This window comes from Oncorhynchus nerka, linkage group LG26 (assembly GCF_034236695.1).
Source record: "Oncorhynchus nerka isolate Pitt River linkage group LG26, Oner_Uvic_2.0, whole genome shotgun sequence".
Classification (NCBI taxonomy): Eukaryota; Metazoa; Chordata; class Actinopteri; order Salmoniformes; family Salmonidae; genus Oncorhynchus; species Oncorhynchus nerka.
This window is the reverse complement of record NC_088421.1, coordinates 10,297,664-10,315,971: the sequence shown is the minus strand read 5'-3', so window position 1 is coordinate 10,315,971 and position 18,308 is coordinate 10,297,664. Positions and strand designations below refer to the sequence as shown.

Sequence of the window (18,308 nt, the reverse complement as noted above, 5' to 3'; positions counted from 1 at the left end):
CAACCGTATTTACAGTATTTGGTTTGTCATTCTATCGCTTTTAGTGGAATTCTTGTGGTAATTCAATTTAATTTATTTAGAATATATTGAAATATTTTTCCAATAAAACGTTTTACCAGCTCTGTGTATTCTCAAATCTCTGATTCAGAGGGGTTGGGTTAAATGCAGAAGACACATTTCGGTTGAATACATTCAGTTGTGCAACTGACTAGGTATCCCCTTTCCCTTTCCCGTGCTCCGGCAGCACTACAACCCTGTGTTTGGGACAGTATGTGGGTAGATATGGCTATGAGAAGCACATATTTATCCTTCTGTGTATGTTAGGAACCACTTCACTCTACTCAGTGCAGGTGTGTGTGCCACTTGACACGGAACACAATCATTACGAGATGAAGTATGAGATTCATGTACTACTGTAATATCCACAAGTGTGTTTCAGAGCTAGCAGAGGCTAATGAGTCAGGCTAATCACTCAGTTAAAAGTCACCGTGGAATTCACAGGTGTTTGCTTTCATTCCTATTATTTAGATGATGTCATTCATCAACTTGGACCTTGGAGACTTGATGTAGAAGTGGAACTCAGTTCGCCTGGGGTTTTGTGCACTGTACGAGTGTATGGTTTCCATAGAAGGAGGGGGCGTACAACACTAAGTTTTCCCCTTGGTCTGGTAGAGTGTAGTGTAGTCCCGAATGGCACCCTATTCCATATATAGTGCACTACCCTTTACCAGAACCTATATAGGGAATTGTATCCAGTTTCAGACACAGTCTACGCAGGTCTGGACCTCTGGTTTCTCATGGCTCCCACCTGTCTGTAAGGACACATGGATTACAACAAAGGATTACTGAATCCATAATAGAAACATTTGCCTAACAGCCTCTTTGCCTGAAGAAGAAGAATTCTTCTTACTCTTTCTTTATTTTTGAAATCTCTCACCCACTCAGGGTCATTAAACAATCTATAGATGTATATTTTCTTCACTGTTTGTGAAGGCAATTTAGTTGCAAATGCAGTTATTGTGTTTGTAACCGTAGAGGCAGTACGTACACTAGCAGCAGCAGCGGTGCTACTTTCATATGCATTTCTTTTGAGTACACACATTTAGAACCCTATTCCCACTATGAGAGATGAAGGAGTGTCTGAGGAGCTGAGTGGGGAACGAGATCTACTTTTCAATTCATATTACATCCTTCCCTTACCTTTTGTTGTGGTTGGCTATGTGACATTCTTGGTCCGCCGCTCAAATTGACCGTAAATATCACAGTAGCCACTTGCTAGTAAGCAAAAAGTATTCAACAATCCGAGCAATTTTTCTTCTAAAACATATTACAATATTGAATAATGCAACCAAAACATATTACAATATTGAATAATGCAACAATCCACAAGCATGTGCAGACAATGAAAGGGTTTATTTTGTTGTCTGTATGTAACACAAGGGATATGAACAGGGTCTCCCACGTCTTAGACCTTTAGACCAAAATTCCCTCTTTGACATTTACATTTACATTTAAGTCATTTAGCAGACGCTCTTATCTGGTTTGGAAGTTTGCAGGCGGGGCTACCTCATCACGGGACCATGACCGACTCATGTCTGCTACGTTCACCCCCCTTTGACCTCCTCCTCTTTGACCTCCTCCCCTTTGAGAGACCGCCCCACGTTGGGCGCCATTGTAACACGAGGGATATAAACCTGGGGCCCGTATCCACAAAGCATCTCAGAAAATATCCTAGGAATCCTGATAAAACCGGTTTTAAGCCAAAAATAGCTCCCAGCTCAGAGTGTTTTAGGATGATGTTAAGACACTGCTCACAAGCTTATCTCAGCTGGTAAATCACAACAGTTTGAGGAACCGCAAAGGAAAGATAGTAATGACACTCAATGACATTGTTGCAAATGATGGGGAATAACCACTGGTTGTTAACTCTATAGCACACTTCAGACAGCCACGGTGAATGTGGCTGTAAATCAAATGTTACAATGGGAAACCGGTTGATATAATTTAACCTGACACGATCACTTCTCTTCATTTTCACCTTATATTTTGGCATAACCCTTTTTTTTTTAACCAATTCTAATGGTTGTTAAAAGCTGAATTTTTACAATATTACCGTTATATCAACGCACTTGTCACTCCCATTTAACAACTCTAAATCGCATTGGCACAGTCGGCCTCAAGTCACTTGCCGATAATGTTGCAAACAATGTTGCATACAAATAACAACATTATTTATGTTATGAAATAACATAATGTAGGTAATTAAAAAAATCGAAATAAAAACATTTGTTATAAGTGTTTAAGTATATGACGTGAAATAAGCCTCGTGAAATCATTGTCAACGACACAAGAGATGCTGTTGCATGAATATTTAGATTATTTATGGGTTGGTTATAAAGAATTATCAAAACATTATTTGAATAACTCCAAAACAATTGCATGTGGCACAGGAACCACTGACTCGCTACATTTTTCTATTATCAAAACAGCTGCTGGTAACTCTTAATGGGTTAAGACAGCTCATGAGGTGTGCTAAATATCTGTCGACTAGGTGTGACTCTTATGTCTAAAGAGGCTTAATGCATAGCTTTTATTTTTACTCATAAGAATAGGACTAAAATGTCTCTTTTCTCAGCACTTACAACCACGCGTTTCCCACAGGATCAACCAACGTCTTAGACCAAGCCTGCAGTCCAAACACGTTCTTTTTTACCCCATCAGGCCTTGCGCTAGCTACTTTTCCTCAGGGGAATCCCCGTCGAAACAGGATGCAGTTTGATTGCCATCTTAAGTGGATGTCTAATTCACTAACATTGCCCCCTAGGCCCTCGATTTAGCTTGAGTGAGCAAGTGGAGAACTTTGATCACTTGTGGGATTGATATGACCCACAGTTCGATGCAAACTGTATTCATGTGTCAAACTGTGTCAAATTTAATCAACATGGCTGCATTTTCGGCATGTGAGACAAAATGATGATGCTAGCTTGCAAAAAAATATATAGATGCCATTGATTTAAGCATTGGCAAATGAGAATGATGTTCAAATTGGCTTAGTCTCGTAGTGAGGAGCCTATAAAATGTAGCTAGCTTCATAAACATATTTTGGGGAATTCAGAATCTATTGGAATAAATGACCAAACTATAAAACCAGCTAGCCAGCTATGGGTAACTGTAGCTCGCTACCTGACCGGATAGCTAGCTAGCTATGTTAGCTTGCTAGGTACATTAATAGCTTTAGGTTGGTTGTTTTAAAACTCAACTTCAAGATTTCCACCAAGGACGTTGCCTCTCCGATCATCACTCTCCCTCACTTGGGCAAGGGACATTTAAGGTACACTCGGATGTGATGATGTAAAACGTCATTCAAGGGCTGAGGGTTTACAGTAGGGCCAGGGGCTGTCTATTTTGCGTTTGGACTGCTGAGGGAAGACACTGGTTTTGAAGTTCGCAGGCGGGGCTACTTCATCACGTGACCATGACGGACTCATGTCCGCGACATGTACACACTAAAGTGCTAACAATAGCTAACACAGCTAATTCAAGTAACATTAGCATATCAATAATGAATGTTTACCCCTGTCACACCCTTGTCAAAGTATTTTGTGTTTATCTTTATTTATTTGGTCAGGCCAGGGTGTGGCATGGGTTTGTGTATGTGGTGTGTATGTATTGGGATTGTAGCTAGTGGGGTGTTCTGGTTAAGTCTATGGCTGTCTGAAGTGGTTCTCAATCAGAGGCGGGTGTTTATCGTTGTCTCTGATTGGGAACCATAGTTAGGCAGCCATATTCTTTGAGTTTGTCGTGGGTGATTGTCCTTTGTTCTGTGTGTATGTGCACCAGTATTAGGCTGTTTCGGTTTTCATTACGTTTATTGTTTTGTAGGTTTTGTATTTAGATTCGTGTTACGTTTGTTCATTAAACATGGATCGCAATCTACACGCTGCATTTTGGTCCGACTCTCCTTCACACCTAGAAAACCGTTACAACCCCTCCCATACGAATATAACAGACAGTAACGTTATCATACAGTGGCATTCATATTATAATATAGGCTACACAGCTAGCTAGGCAACATTAGCTAGCAAGCTAGCTAGCGAAACAAAATCATTTCTGCATTCTCACATAAACATGCTGTCTGTAGCTACTATATGCTGACGATTAGCTGAACCATAGCTAGATAGTGTAAACCTTAGAGCTCCTAACGACCATATTAAAGTTACCTTAGAACAAACCAGGCTTCATTTGATCAATATCATGGAAGTCATTATATGAGGTAAAAGCAAATTGCGACTGAAAACGTTGATCATTTCCTAGGGAATAGCTTCTTGCCTGGACCTCAGTGCAGTCAAGCAACAACAACAAAAATACACTGTTGAGATATAAAGCTACGGCGACAATTTCAGAACAGGCTGCTACTACAATAAATAAATAAGGAAAATGTCTGTACACTTCAGCTGTTTCAAAAACATTGGTATGCTATAAAAAATGTTTACTGTAAGAGTGTTGGCTTAACGAGACAATTCTGTTTACACTGCCCTTCTTAGAGGGGGCAACTGTCAGGCAAGTGTCGTGCTCTACCTCCGGTCGAGACGTGACAAGTTCGCAAGTTTGCAGCATATATGTAGCCGGGGGTATTTTTGCCAAACCTCTAGTAAGTGTGAAGACCTTCTTAGTCCACACCCACCCTTGTTTAGTCCCTAGCTAACACCTCTGATTGGTTGGGTCGTGTGGCCTCCTCCCCCTCACATGATGGTGGAGGGTGTTGGGCAATGATGTTGCTGCAGCCTAAGAGTCTGTCAGAGCACGTCTCTGATTTTAAACTCTAGATTAGTGTCAGATATCAAACATTGTGCGTGCGTGCGCGTGTGTGTGTGTGTGCAACCACAACCACAGTAATGGTACGTGCGTGTTTTTATATTAGTGTGGTTGTGTGTCAGTGGTTGCCTGTCCTGCTCTTGCACCGGTGAGATTAAAAACACAACCAGCTATTTGAATCATATCTTTAACCTACAGTTTTACACGTATGTACAGAACTTCAGTGTGTCCGGTTGCATGTCTTTAATAGTGAACACAGACCACTTTTTAATAAGATTCAGTGACTCCGTTTGTACAGCTATAGTATATTAAAACAGTGGGTGGTACTGCATGAGGACACAAGGAGCCATTTCTCATATCCAATCTCAGTCCAGACAGATATGATTTAATTGTCTGTCATTTTTACTGGCAGTAAATCAATATATAGATCAACAGCCAGCTTCTTATCGTGTTGACCATAGAGTCATTGTTTGTTGAGCAATCTTCTGCTTCGGCTGTCATCAGTCTCTTCATCAATGTTACTCGGTTTCTTCCCTCTTATCGGCCTGTGGTGCCGTAGAGCCATGCTGGTGAATGAGAAACTACTAGAGCTCTGTCTATGGCTCTATGTGGCTCTATGGTGGTGCTGCCTGGTGTTTTGCACAGGCTGCTAACTTGTTGGCTCCCACTGTGAGGACCCAGGCAGAGAGGTGTCTAGCTCATTGCCTGCAGCAGCAGCACCACCACCCCCCACCCAGCCCCCACCCACCTCATGACAAGGAAAGATACTGTATGTCCTCTCCAGCATAATTGCCACTGTCAATGTTTTAGCTCGCTGGAGATTAGTTACTTCCGGGTTGGAGCGAGCCGGTCGCATCCGCGCTTCGGTCTGCAGGTTGTATAACTTTTTCATTACATTTCATTACATTTCATTATAGTACAACGGTCTGATTTGTCTAATCTTAGCAATTTCTTCTTAGCTAGCTACATAGTCGTCGTTGTATCAAAGATAATTGCGTAATTATCGTATTTCGTCGTCTCCTATCTGCCCAACACGTTCACCGTCTACCGTAGCACTGTAGTAACTATCACACTCAACTGAACGACTTGATTAGTGTAGTATTAGCTAGCTACATAGTTGTCTTTGCTGTCTTCGTATCCAAGATAATTGTGTAGTTTAGAGTGTGTAGTCTTAGAGTGATTATCTTAATTCAGCGAGGTTAGCTAGCCAGCTATTTTGTCGTCCTTAACGTAGGAGACACTCCTAGCTAGCCAATAGCCAGCCAACGTCTACTGAATAGAATTTTCGCATTCCGGTCGCATTCCGCGTCGCTCCACAGGTAGTATCACTTTCATTTCATTTCATTACAGTCCCAACGGTGTGATTTGTTTGATCGTAGCTAGCTACATAGCTAGCTACATAGCCGTCTTTGTTTCAAAGATAATTGTGTAGTCTAGAGCGATTTTCTAGATTAGCTAGCCAGCTATTGTCGTTCTCCTAACGCAACGTAACGTAACCAACACTGCTAGCTAGCCAGCTAGCTCCCGAAAAGCAGCATTGTAGAAACTTCACACTCAACCGTACGACTTGATTAGGGTAGTGTCAACAACGCAGCTAGCCTACCCCAGCAGTACTGTATAATTTTAATCATTTTAGTCAATTAGATTCTTGCTACGTAAGCTTAACTTTCTGAACATTCGAGACGTGTAGTCCACTTGTCATTCCAATCTCCTCTGCATTAGCATAGCCTCTTCTCTAGCCTGTCAACTATGTGTCTGTCTATCCCTGTTCTCTCCTCTCTGCACAGACCATACAAACGCTCCACACCGCATGGCCGCGGCCACCCTAATCTGGTGGTCCCAGCGCGCACGACCCACGTGGAGTTCCAGGTCTCCGGTAGCCTCTGGAACTGCCGATCTGCGGCCAACAAGGCAGAGTTCATCTCAGCCTATGCCTCCCTCCAGTCCCTCGACTTCTTGGCTCTGACGGAAACATGGATCACCACAGACAACACCGCTACTCCTACTGCTCTCTCTTCGTCCGCCCACGTGCTCTCGCACACCCCGAGAGCTTCTGGTCAGCGGGGTGGTGGCACCGGGATCCTCATCTCTCCCAAGTGGTCATTCTCTCTTTCTCCCCTTACCCATCTGTCTATCGCCTCCTTTGAATTCCATGCTGTCACAGTTACCAGCCCTTTCAAGCTTAACATCCTTATCATTTATCGCCCTCCAGGTTCCCTCGGAGAGTTCATCAATGAGCTTGATGCCTTGATAAGCTCCTTTCCTGAGGACGGCTCACCTCTCACAGTTCTGGGCGACTTTAACCTCCCCCACGTCTACCTTTGACTCATTCCTCTCTGCCTCCTTCTTTCCACTCCTCTCCTCTTTGACCTCACCCTCTCACCTTCCCCCTACTCACAAGGCAGGCAATACGCTCGACCTCATCTTTACTAGATGCTGTTCTTCCACTAACCTCACTGCAACTCCCTCCAAGTCTCCGACCACTACCTTGTATCCTTTTCCCTCTCGCTCTCATCCAACACTTCCCACACTGCCCCTACTGGATGGTATCGCGCCGTCCCAACCTTCGCTCTCTCTCCCCCGCTACTCTCTCCTCTTCCATCCTATCATCTCTTCCCTCTGCTCAAACCTTCTCCAACCTATCTCCTGATTCTGCCTCCTCAACCCTCCTCTCCTCCCTTTCTGCATCCTTTGACTCTCTATGTCCCCTATCCTCCAGGCCGGCTCGGTCCTCCCCTCCCGCTCCGTGGCTCGACGACTCATTGCGAGCTCACAGAACAGGGCTCCGGGCAGCCGAGCGGAAATGGAGGAAAACTCGCCTCCCTGCGGACCTGGCATCCTTTCACTCCCTCCTCTCTACATTTTCCTCCTCTGTCTCTGCTGCTACTTTCTACCACTCTAAATTCCAAGCATCTGCCTCTAACCCTAGGAAGCTCTTTGCCACCTTCTCCTCCCTCTTGAATCCTCCTCCCCTCCCCCTCCTCCCTCTCTGCAGATGACTTCGTCAACCATTTTGAAAAGAAGGTCGACGACATCCGATCCTCGTTTGCTAAGTCAAACGACACCGCTGGTTCTGCTCACACTGCCCTACCCTGTGCTCTGACCTCTTTCTCCCCTCTCTCTCCAGATGACATCTCGCGTCTTGTGACGGCCGGCCGCCCAACAACCTGCCCACTTGACCCTATCCCCTCCTCTCTTCTCCAGACCATCTCCGGTGACCTTCTCCCTTACCTCACCTCGCTCATCAACTCATCCCTGACCGCTGGCTACGTCCCTCCCGTCTTCAAGAGAGCGAGAGTTGCACCCCTTCTGAAAAAACCTACACTCGATCCCTCCGATGTCAACAACTACAGACCAGTATCCCTTCTTTCTTTTCTCTCCAAAACTCTTGAACGTGCCGTCCTTGGCCAGCTCTCCCGCTATCTCTCTCAGAATGACCTTCTTGATCCAAATCAGTCAGGTTTCAAGACTAGTCATTCAACTGAGACTGCTCTTCTCTGTATCACTGAGGCGCTCCGCACTGCTAAAGCTAACTCTCTCTCCTCTGCTCTCATCCTTCTAGACCTATCGGCTGCCTTCGATACTGTGAACCATCAGATCCTCCTCTCCACCCTCTCCGAGTTGGGCATCTCCGGCGCGGCCCACGCTTGGATTGCGTCCTACCTGACAGGTCGCTCCTACCAGGTGGCGTGGCGAGAATCCGTCTCCTCACCACGTGCTCACCACTGGTGTCCCCCAGGGCTCTGTTCTAGGCCCTCTCCTATTCTCGCTATACACCAAGTCACTTGGCTCTGTCATAACCTCACATGGTCTCTCCTATCATTGCTATGCAGACGACACACAATTAATCTTCTCCTTTCCCCCTTCTGACGACCAGGTGGCGAATCGCATCTCTGCATGTCTGGCAGACATATCAGTGTGGATGACGGATCATCACCTCAAGCTGAACCTCGGCAAGACGGAGCTGCTCTTCCTCCCGGGGAAGGACTGCCCGTTCCATGATCTCGCCATCACGGTTGACAACTCCATTGTGTCCTCGTCCCAGAGCGCTAAGAACCTCGGCGTGATCCTGGACAACACCCTGTCGTTCTCAAATAACATCAAGGCGGTGGCCCGTTCCTGTAGGTTCATGCTCTACAACATCCGCAGAGTACGACCCTGCCTCACACAGGAAGCGGCGCAGGTCCTAATCCAGGCACTTGTCATCTCCCGTCTGGATTACTGCAACTCGCTGTTGGCTGGGCTCCCTGCCTGTGCCATTAAACCCCTACAACTCATCCAGAACGCCGCAGCCCGTCTGGTGTTCAACCTTCCCAAGTTCTCTCACGTCACCCCGCTCCTCCGCTCTCTCCACTGGCTTCCAGTTGAAGCTCGCATCTGCTACAAGACCATGGTGCTTGCCTACGGAGCTGTGAGGGGAACGGCACCTCAGTACCTCCAGGCTCTGATCAGGCCCTACACCCAAACAAGGGCACTGCGTTCATCCACCTCTGGCCTGCTCGCCTCCCTACCACTGAGGAAGTACAGTTCCCGCTCAGCCCAGTCAAAACTGTTCGCTGCTCTGGCCCCCCAATGGTGGAACAAACTCCCTCACGACGCCAGGACAGCGGAGTCAATCACCACCTTCCGGAGACACCTGAAACCCCACCTCTTTAAGGAATACCTAGGATAGGATAAAGTAATCCTTCTCCCCCTCCCCCCTTAAAAGACCTAGATGCACTATTGTAAAGTGGCTGTTCCACTGGATGTCATAAGGTGAAAGCACCCATTTGTAAGTCGCTCTGGATAAGAGCGTCTGCTAAATGACTTAAATGTAATGTAAATGTAATTATTAACATAGGCCTTCTCTGTCCTCGTACCCAAGAGAAGAGACCTCAGCTAAGGAGACCAAATTCAAAGGTAAACCTCAACCGTACCTCTGTCATAGAGTTTAGTACAGAGACTCAGAGAGAGAGAGAGACAGCTCTGTAGAGATCGAGAGAGATAAAGAGGTTCCCCTGGTGTGTCAGTGTCATGGCTGTGTGTGAACCCGGGAATCGTTGACTGACCCCAGCTGCCTCTCTCTCGTGGGCCTGTGGGCCGGCCGTTCCCGTCCCCTCTCCCCAAACAATGGCATGTTGTTCTCCTACCATCCCGCCCTCTCTGTCCGCTGGACTCGCACATCTGCATCCTCCCATCCTCCACCTCCCCTCCTCCCCCCTCCGCATGACCCCGACCGGGGAGGTTCCTCATGACCATGGCGTATCAGTGCTCGATACCTCGTCATTGGGGAGAGTGCATACATTCCCCTCTTTGTTTTCTCCAGAGGGACAGGGCAAGGGAAGGAGTGCAGTGACATTTTGATGTGTTTGGGGGGGGGTCCACTGTACCCGGCCAAGAGCCTTTTCCTGCGACCTCTCCCTGAACTGGACCCTGTGTTTATGGATTAGGTCTGGCCAGCAGCCCTGCATGCCACCACGCCCAATAATACACACACACGCACACACACACACACACACACTAACACACACGTGCGTGCACACACATACATACACACTTGACTGGGTCTGGGCCAGAGTGGTCTGACTAACACTACCCTGTATCAACAGAGAGAGGAGAGGAGAGGAGAGGAGAGGAGAGGAGAGGAGAGGAGAGGAGAGGAGAGGAGAGGAGAGAAAGAAAGAAAGAAAGAAAGAAAGAGAGAAAGACAGACAGACAGACAGACAGACAGACAGACAGACAGACAGACAGACAGACAGACAGACAGACAGACAGACAGACAAAGAAAAACAAAGGAGATTGAGTGAAGATGATAATGGAAGAGAAGAGATAGAGGTGACAGAGTATAGAGAAAGTACAGAGATGTTGATGTTACCTGCTCACTCTACACTCTTAGAAACAGGGTCCCAGAAGGGTAATTCAGCTTTCCCCACAGGAGAACCCTTTTTGGGTCCAGGTAGAACCCTTTTTGGGTCCAGGTAGAACCCTCTGTTGCAAGGTTCCTACATGGAATCCAAAGGGGTTCTACCTGGAACCAAAAAGGGTTCTTCAAAGAGTTCTGCTATGTGGACAACCGAAACGTTTTAGGTTCTAGAAAGCACCTTTTTTTCTAAGAATGTAAGATATCACTCAATATGAGAGACAGACAGAATATCACTTTGTTAGTTTATCCTACAATTTCAGACAAATCACATCTCTATTTCAGCATATCCTTTAGCAGTCTACAATGACTCCCCACTGTCTGACTACCCCGTGCTGTAGGTCTTACCCTAGTTCAGTGAATGCTAATAAGGGCTGTGTTGGAGAGGAGAGTCCTGGTTGTGTTTGTTCTCTGGGCCTAGCTGGCTGGCTGGCATCATACCCAGATGCAGATCAGCTGCACTGATAGCACAGGAAAACCAGAGCATGCAGCCTCCACTCCGCTCCAACCTCCAACCCACCCTCCAATCAGAATACGCTCTCACTCACAACCCTTGCCTTATGACCCCATTCAGCTTAAGCCTCTCCACCCACCCACAGAAGGTCACACACACACACACACACACACACACACACACACACACACACACACACACACACACACACACACAGGTGTGTCTGTCTGTACATTTGAGTTGGTATTTATTTTTCTACAATGTGTTTGTGTTAGGAAGAATGTGTTTGTTTGTGCATGGTTATCAGTGGGTTTCATGAGAACATGTCTGTTTGTGTTTGTCTGTACAATGAGTGTATGTGTGTGCTGGTGTCTCTGTGTGCGTTAGCATTGTGTGAATTCTCACTCAGGAAATCGTAGGTTCTGCCTTCTCACACAGGATGTGTTTTGAATTCACTCACCCAGTCACTAAAAATGTGCATCCTATACGTGGTACAGAGAGGAACCTGCCATACGAGAAAGCATACTAAAACACTCAGCGAGTTCACAGCTACACAGAGCAAGGGGAAAACACTGTGTTACGTAACACAGAGTCATCTCCCCTTATAGCAGACACAGACACAGCCGTTCTATGCTCACACACAGTCATGTAAGCCTCGTGTCGGATTTGCACAATAACAGAGCAAGAAACATTGCTCAATCATGTCCGACTTGTTGATCTTGTTCACCGTCCCGAAGAATTCTTGAGTTTATGGTTTTGTGCCATTCTTTGTCAGCCACAGGCACCACAGGCTAATGATAGGGTGTGGGAGAGGGTACGCTTGGAGAGTGGAGACACAGAGAATGACATGGGGGCAGACAGCATGGAACCCTGACTTGACATGAGTGGCCTCACATCTCTCCGGGATTAGCATTAGCACGTGTGCTAGCTAGTGTTATCATTGCTAGCACCATAGGGCCCACACCTATAACCACAACCTAGCCTTTTTAGGTTAGAATTTACAGTAAGCACGGTCTGAGGTGAGTTAGCTTCTCCGTTTGAGTTATGCTAAGACGAGCTCTCTATGTTTGCGTTGCTCTTAAGCTTACCTCTTAAGCACCGTTCACGCGAATGTGGTCAGTGTGTGGATGACTGTGAGAAAGTGCCTGTGTGCACTGACTGTACTAAGTATGTACAGTAGTAGGAGGTTTCCCTTTGGGAAATCTCAACAACATTTAGTGGCCCCACCCTCTCCTCACATTGAACTCTGGGCGTGGACACACACATCATACTGGACTACATAGTAATGTGAACTCCACAGTGTTTAGGACAACATTCCTGTTCACTCTAGAAGAGCATGTTATTGAGACCTAGAGTGGATTTGGTGCCAAAATCTGTGTGTGTGTGTGTGTGTGTGTGTGTGTGTGTGTGTGTGTGTGTGTGTGTGTGTGTGTGTGTGTGTAAAGATTCCACTGTGTATGCTGTTCCTCCCTACACACCCTGGTCAGTTAACGAGAGACAGAGAGGGAAAACAAGGCTTTTGACGGCCCTGTAATTTTCTCAGTGAAACCTATTCAATTGAATCCCAAGCAGAACGAATGGAATTAGGCGCGGGAATTTGCTTAAGTTGCCATCTTTGCACAGACAATGGTTTAGTGTTCAGGCAACGGGTTAGTGTTCAGGGGACGACCTCGCGTCACATTGCCAGGAGAATGAAGGGAATAAAAAAAAGAAAGACCAGGACTGGAAAGAGACAGATTGCCCTGGTCCACATGCACAGCAGATGAGAGAGAGATGAAATGGGGGCACTGACGGGAGAGAGGGAGAAGGTGACAAGGAATTTGTGAGAATTTTGTGAGAAATACCAAGAGAGCAATGTGAACCAAAACAATGGGTTACCGATGGGTTCACTGTTTAATCTGAGCACATATTAGTGAAGATTAGAGGATATGAACAGACTTTTCATCCAGACTGTTCCTGTCTGCAGTCTCCCTCCTACCTCAGCTTATCTCTCTTTCTGTGTGTGTCTATGTGTTGGGGGGGGGGCTCTTGGCAGTGCTGACCTGGGTCTTGTGATGGCGGATCAGTCACAAGACGGGCAAACAGGCCCTGGATCTGTGGTTCTCGGGGGGATCCAGCCAGAAACAGGTGCCCCTTCCTCCCTTTCTAACACAGGTGGATGAGTGGGACAGAGTGACAGGCACCAACTCTAAATATCAAAACTCTGTCCTACCCCGACAGCTTAAACACTTCATATTGACCATACACATTACTAGCTTGCCATATCAAAGTAGATGTGTGAGCAGAAGTCCTTGTGGCTTTCCTTTTTTGGGGGGGCATTCTTCAAGGTAAGCAATTTCTCATCTCTTCAACCTTCACACCAACGTACACACCCGTCTACTCTCTGCTGGCTCTAGGTAAGTCGTTATGTGGTGATCGGGTGGGTGTTACTGACGGATCTGTCACATAATACCCCTGGATGAGCTTCTGAATGCCACCAAATGCCTCCTGTTTTGCCTGGAGGAAAAACAGCCAATGAAACAAAATGGCTCCTTTGCTCAGTCGTCGCCGCCAATTTGGCCTGGGTTTCCCTGGCAACACAAACTTGGTTTCACTCTGAGGACAGAACGACAGGGAGAGATAGTTCTAGCTGTTTGGAGGCAGGCTGACTCACTGACTGCCATCCAACAGCAACACCGTTGCTCTTGTTATTTCATTAAGTTCTTGATTGCGTTTCAAATCAAATTTGTATTTGTCACATACACATGGTTAGCAGATGTTACTGCGAGCGTGGCGAAATGCTTCGCGTTCCTAGGAAATTATGCCCTCTTCCCTACACAGTGCACTACTTTTGACCAAAGCCATATTAGCCCTGATCAAAACTAGTGCACTACTTAGGGAATACAGTGTCATTTAGGAAGCAGACCTTCTCTCTTTCTCCTTGCCAGGCTTGAATACAGTGAGAAATGTCTATTGAGTTCCCATTGGCTCAAGGTCTCTTCAGAGCAGAGCCAGGAGGGAATTGGTCTCGTTCTAGTTTTATTTTCTTTGTAAGTGTCAAAGTAGAGAGAGGAGGTCAGCCTGTACGACGTAGCAGCCAGCGACTGCAATAGATTAAAATATACCTTCTCCTTGGTTCCTTTTGTCTCTGTCTTCTCAAGCTCATGGTGTGTGAGTGAATATGACCAAGACGGTGGACCACAACTCCCATCCTAACGTGTTGCTGATGATAACCACAGTCAACCACGGCAGTTTAAATATGCTTGAGACAGGCGTCTGTTTGAATGTAAAATGCCCATGTTGTGAACGCTCTGTTTGAATGTAAAATGTCCATGTTGTGAACGCTCTGTTTGAATGTAAAATGTCCATGTTGTGAACGCTCTGTTTGAATGTAAAATGCCCATGTTGTGAACGCTCTGTTTGAATGTAAAATGCCAATGTTGTGAACGCTCTGTTTGAATGTAAAATGCCCATGTTGTGAACGCTCTGTTTGAATGTAAAATGCCCATGTTGTGAACGCTCTGTTTGAATGTAAAATGCCCATGTTGTGAACGCTCTGTTTGAATGTAAAATGCCCATGTTGTGAACGCTCTGTTTGAATGTAAAATGCCCATGTTGTGAATGCTCTGTTTGAATGTAAAATGTCCATGTTGTGAACGCTCTGTTTGAATGTAAAATGTCCATGTTGTGAATGCTCTGTTTGAATGTAAAATGTCCATGTTGTGAACGCTCTGTTTGAATGTAAAATGTCCAAGTTGTGAACGCTCTGTTTGAATGTAAAATGTCCATGTTGTGAACACTCTGTTTTGCGTTGCTCTATTGGCTCTGGCCTCAGATAAGACGCGGTCTTAACTTGGTCCGGCATGAGTGACCTTTACGGGCCATGTTCAGTCCATACAGTCAGCCTCCCTCTGTCCTCTCTGTTCTGTCCCACTACTTCACAGAAACCTACTGAGACCTGGCTTAAGACACACACAGGGACACACACACACACACACACACAGACATACAGTATGTTCAGAAACATACATCAAACAGCCATGCTGATGTAAGTTACACCTACAGAAAGCAATGCTCTCACACAGCTGCCACTTTGTCTACAAAGGTCATCACAGACAATGCGTTGTTCATCGTTTCAAAGATTGATTCCCTATATGAGAAGGTTTTCTTTCAACTGGCACAGTTACGAAACGATGTTTTCTTGTTTCCTTGACCCCGTGTCACACATTGCTCCCATAGCCAAAACAAATACCTCAAATTACCCTAGATTCTTAGTCAGGTCATCTTGCATGAAGCTCAAGTCAACCAGTGTCATCTGACGTACAATGGCTACTTTCTCTAGTTGTGGATGTTTGTGTGTATCTACGTCTAGTTGTGGATGTTTGTGTGTATCTACGTCTAGTTGTGGATGTTTGTGTGTATCTACGTCTAGTTGTGGATGTTTGTGTGTCTCTACGTCTAGTTGTGGATGTTTGTGTGTATCTACGTCTAGTTGTGGATGTTTGTGTGTCTCTACGTCTAGTTGTGGATGTTTGTCTGTCTCTACGTCTAGTTGTGGATGTTTGTGTGTATCTACGTCTAGTTGTGGATGTTTGTGTGTATCTACGTCTAGTTGTGGATGTTTGTGTGTATCTATGTCTAGTTGTGGATGTTTGTGTGTCTCTACGTCTAGTTGTGGATGTTTGTGTGTCTCTACGTCTAGTTGTGAATGTTTGTGTGTCTCTACGTCTAGTTGTGGATGTTTGTGTGTCTCTACGTCTAGTTGTGGATGTTTGTGTGTCTCTACGTCTAGTTGTGGATGTTTGTGTGTCTCTACGTCTAGTTGTGGATGTTTGTGTGTCTCTACGTCTAGTTGTGGATGTTTGTGTGTCTCTACGTCTAGTTGTGGATGTTTGTGTGTATCTACGTCTAGTTGTGGATGTTTGTGTGTATCTACGTCTAGTTGTGGATGTTTGTGTGTATCTACGTCTAGTTGTGGATGTTTGTGTGTCTCTACGTCTAGTTGTGGATGTTTGTGTGTCTCTACGTCTAGTTGTGGATGTTTGTGTGTCTCTACGTCTAGTTGTGGATGTTTGTGTGTATCTATGTCTAGTTGTGGATGTTTGTGTGCCTCTACGTCTAGTTGTAGATGTTTGTGTGTCTCTACGTCTAGTTGTGGATGTTTGTGTGTCTCTACGTCTAGTTGTGGATGTTTGTGTGTATCTACGTCTAGTTGTGGATGTTTGTGTGTATCTACGTCTAGTTGTGGATGTTTGTGTGCCTCTACGTCTAGTTGTGGATGTTTGTGTGTCTCTACGTCTAGTTGTGGATGTTTGTGTGTCTCTACGTCTAGTTGTGGATGTTTGTGTGTCTCTACGTCTAGTTGTGGATGTTTGTGTGTATCTATGTCTAGTTGTGAATGTTTGTGTGTCTCTACGTCTAGTTGTGGATGTTTGTGTGTCTCTACGTCTAGTTGTGGATGTTTGTGTGTCTCTACGTCTAGTTGTGAATGTTTGTGTGTCTCTACGTCTAGTTGTGGATGTTTGTGTGTATCTACGTCTAGTTGTGGATGTTTGTGTGTCTCTACGTCTAGTTGTGGATGTTTGTGTGTCTCTACGTCTAGTTGTGGATGTTTGTGTGTCTCTACGTCTAGTTGTGGATGTTTGTGTGTCTCTACGTCTAGTTGTGGATGTTTGTGTGTATCTATGTCTAGTTGTGGATGTTTGTGTGCCTCTACGTCTAGTTGTGGATGTTTGTGTGTATCTATGTCTAGTTGTGGATGTTTGTGTGCCTCTACGTCTAGTTGTGGATGTTTGTGTGTCTCTACGTCTAGTTGTGGATGTTTGTGTGTATCTATGTCTAGTTGTGGATGTTTGTGTGTCTCTACGTCTAGTTGTGGATGTTTGTGTGCCTCTACGTCTAGTTGTGGATGTTTGTGTGTCTCTACGTCTAGTTGTGGATGTTTGTGTGCCTCTACGTCTAGTTGTGGATGTTCCTTTTTGCCCAGGGCGGCGGGTAGGAGGTAATGTGATTAATGCTCTCCTTGCTTACCCCTGAGCCACACACACACACACACAGCCAGCCTCTTACTGACTGACCTGGCCTGTCACAGTAAACAAAACAAATCACATTTAATGGGATTTATGGGCCTCAAGACATATCTATATCAGCTGAGTTGAATTGAGTTGGAGGTGTCTCCCTGAGTGAGTATCTCTCTTGAGGTAATGATTAGTGAAGCTCGGATAGAGTTTATTCGGTATTATACTTCCTCCCCTTAGCTACCCTGTTTAGAGAAACAACGAGGTAGAAAATGAAGGGACACATACACAAGTCTGAGCTCCAGCTCATCTTAACCACCCGTCTTTGTCTCCTTATCCTCTCTCTCTCTCTGCTTTATTGGCGTGAATGGGTGGTTGCCACGGTCGCAAATTGCGATGTTCACTGTAAATGAACAATATTTTGGAGCAACAATAATAATGTATCAACAAAAACAATTCTACGTGAGAAATAACACACACAAAAAAGCATCAATTGAGAAATGTAATCTACCAGGGCTTATGTGTATGACATGTTGGGAGCTTTAGTCTCTTTTATGTTATAACAGGCCAGGACGTATATCCTGCAACATCTACTGTCTCTACGTTTTCTCCTAACAAACTCTCTCTCTCTCTCCAGGTGGGGTGGGCATCGCGGCCACCCAGTTGTGCCAGACAGTGAAGGACGTGACCGTGTTCGGGACGGCGTCGGCCAGTAAGCACGAGACCATCAGCCAGGGCGGAGTCACGCACTGCATTGACTACCGTACACGGGACTACGTGGAGGAGGTCCGCAAGATCAGCCCCAAAGGTGAGAGGTCAGGGGTCATCCGACCCATCTTACAGCACTGAGATGGGCTGCGTCTCAAATGGCACATTAATGCCTATATAGTGCACACTATGGGCCCTAGTCGAAAGTAGTTCACTACATAGGGAATAGGGCACCATTTGGGACACATACACGGTGTGACCCATAATTTCCACAATGTGATCCATGAGATAAGTATACTGAGATGACTAATGGGCCCTGGGTCATGCAACCGTTGGACCTAAGGAATACTCTGTAGTTGCAGTGTTGTGTTCGTAAAGTTGTGTTTGTCTTCCATTTGCAGATAACAAACTGCTGTTTGTTATCTGCATGATGTTT

General features: G+C 45.7%; 1 protein-coding gene across 1 annotated transcript in view; it reads left to right on the top strand.

Annotated features, from left to right (window-relative positions):
• LOC115110250 (synaptic vesicle membrane protein VAT-1 homolog) overlaps window positions 1-18,308 on the top strand; it is a 49,333-nt gene that overhangs the window by 13,966 nt on the left and 17,059 nt on the right. Inside the window, exon 3 of the mRNA XM_029635747.2 lies at window positions 17,802-17,972. Within this exon, the coding sequence (XP_029491607.2) occupies window positions 17,802-17,972 (171 nt within the window). The remainder of the gene's footprint in view (window positions 1-17,801; window positions 17,973-18,308) is intronic.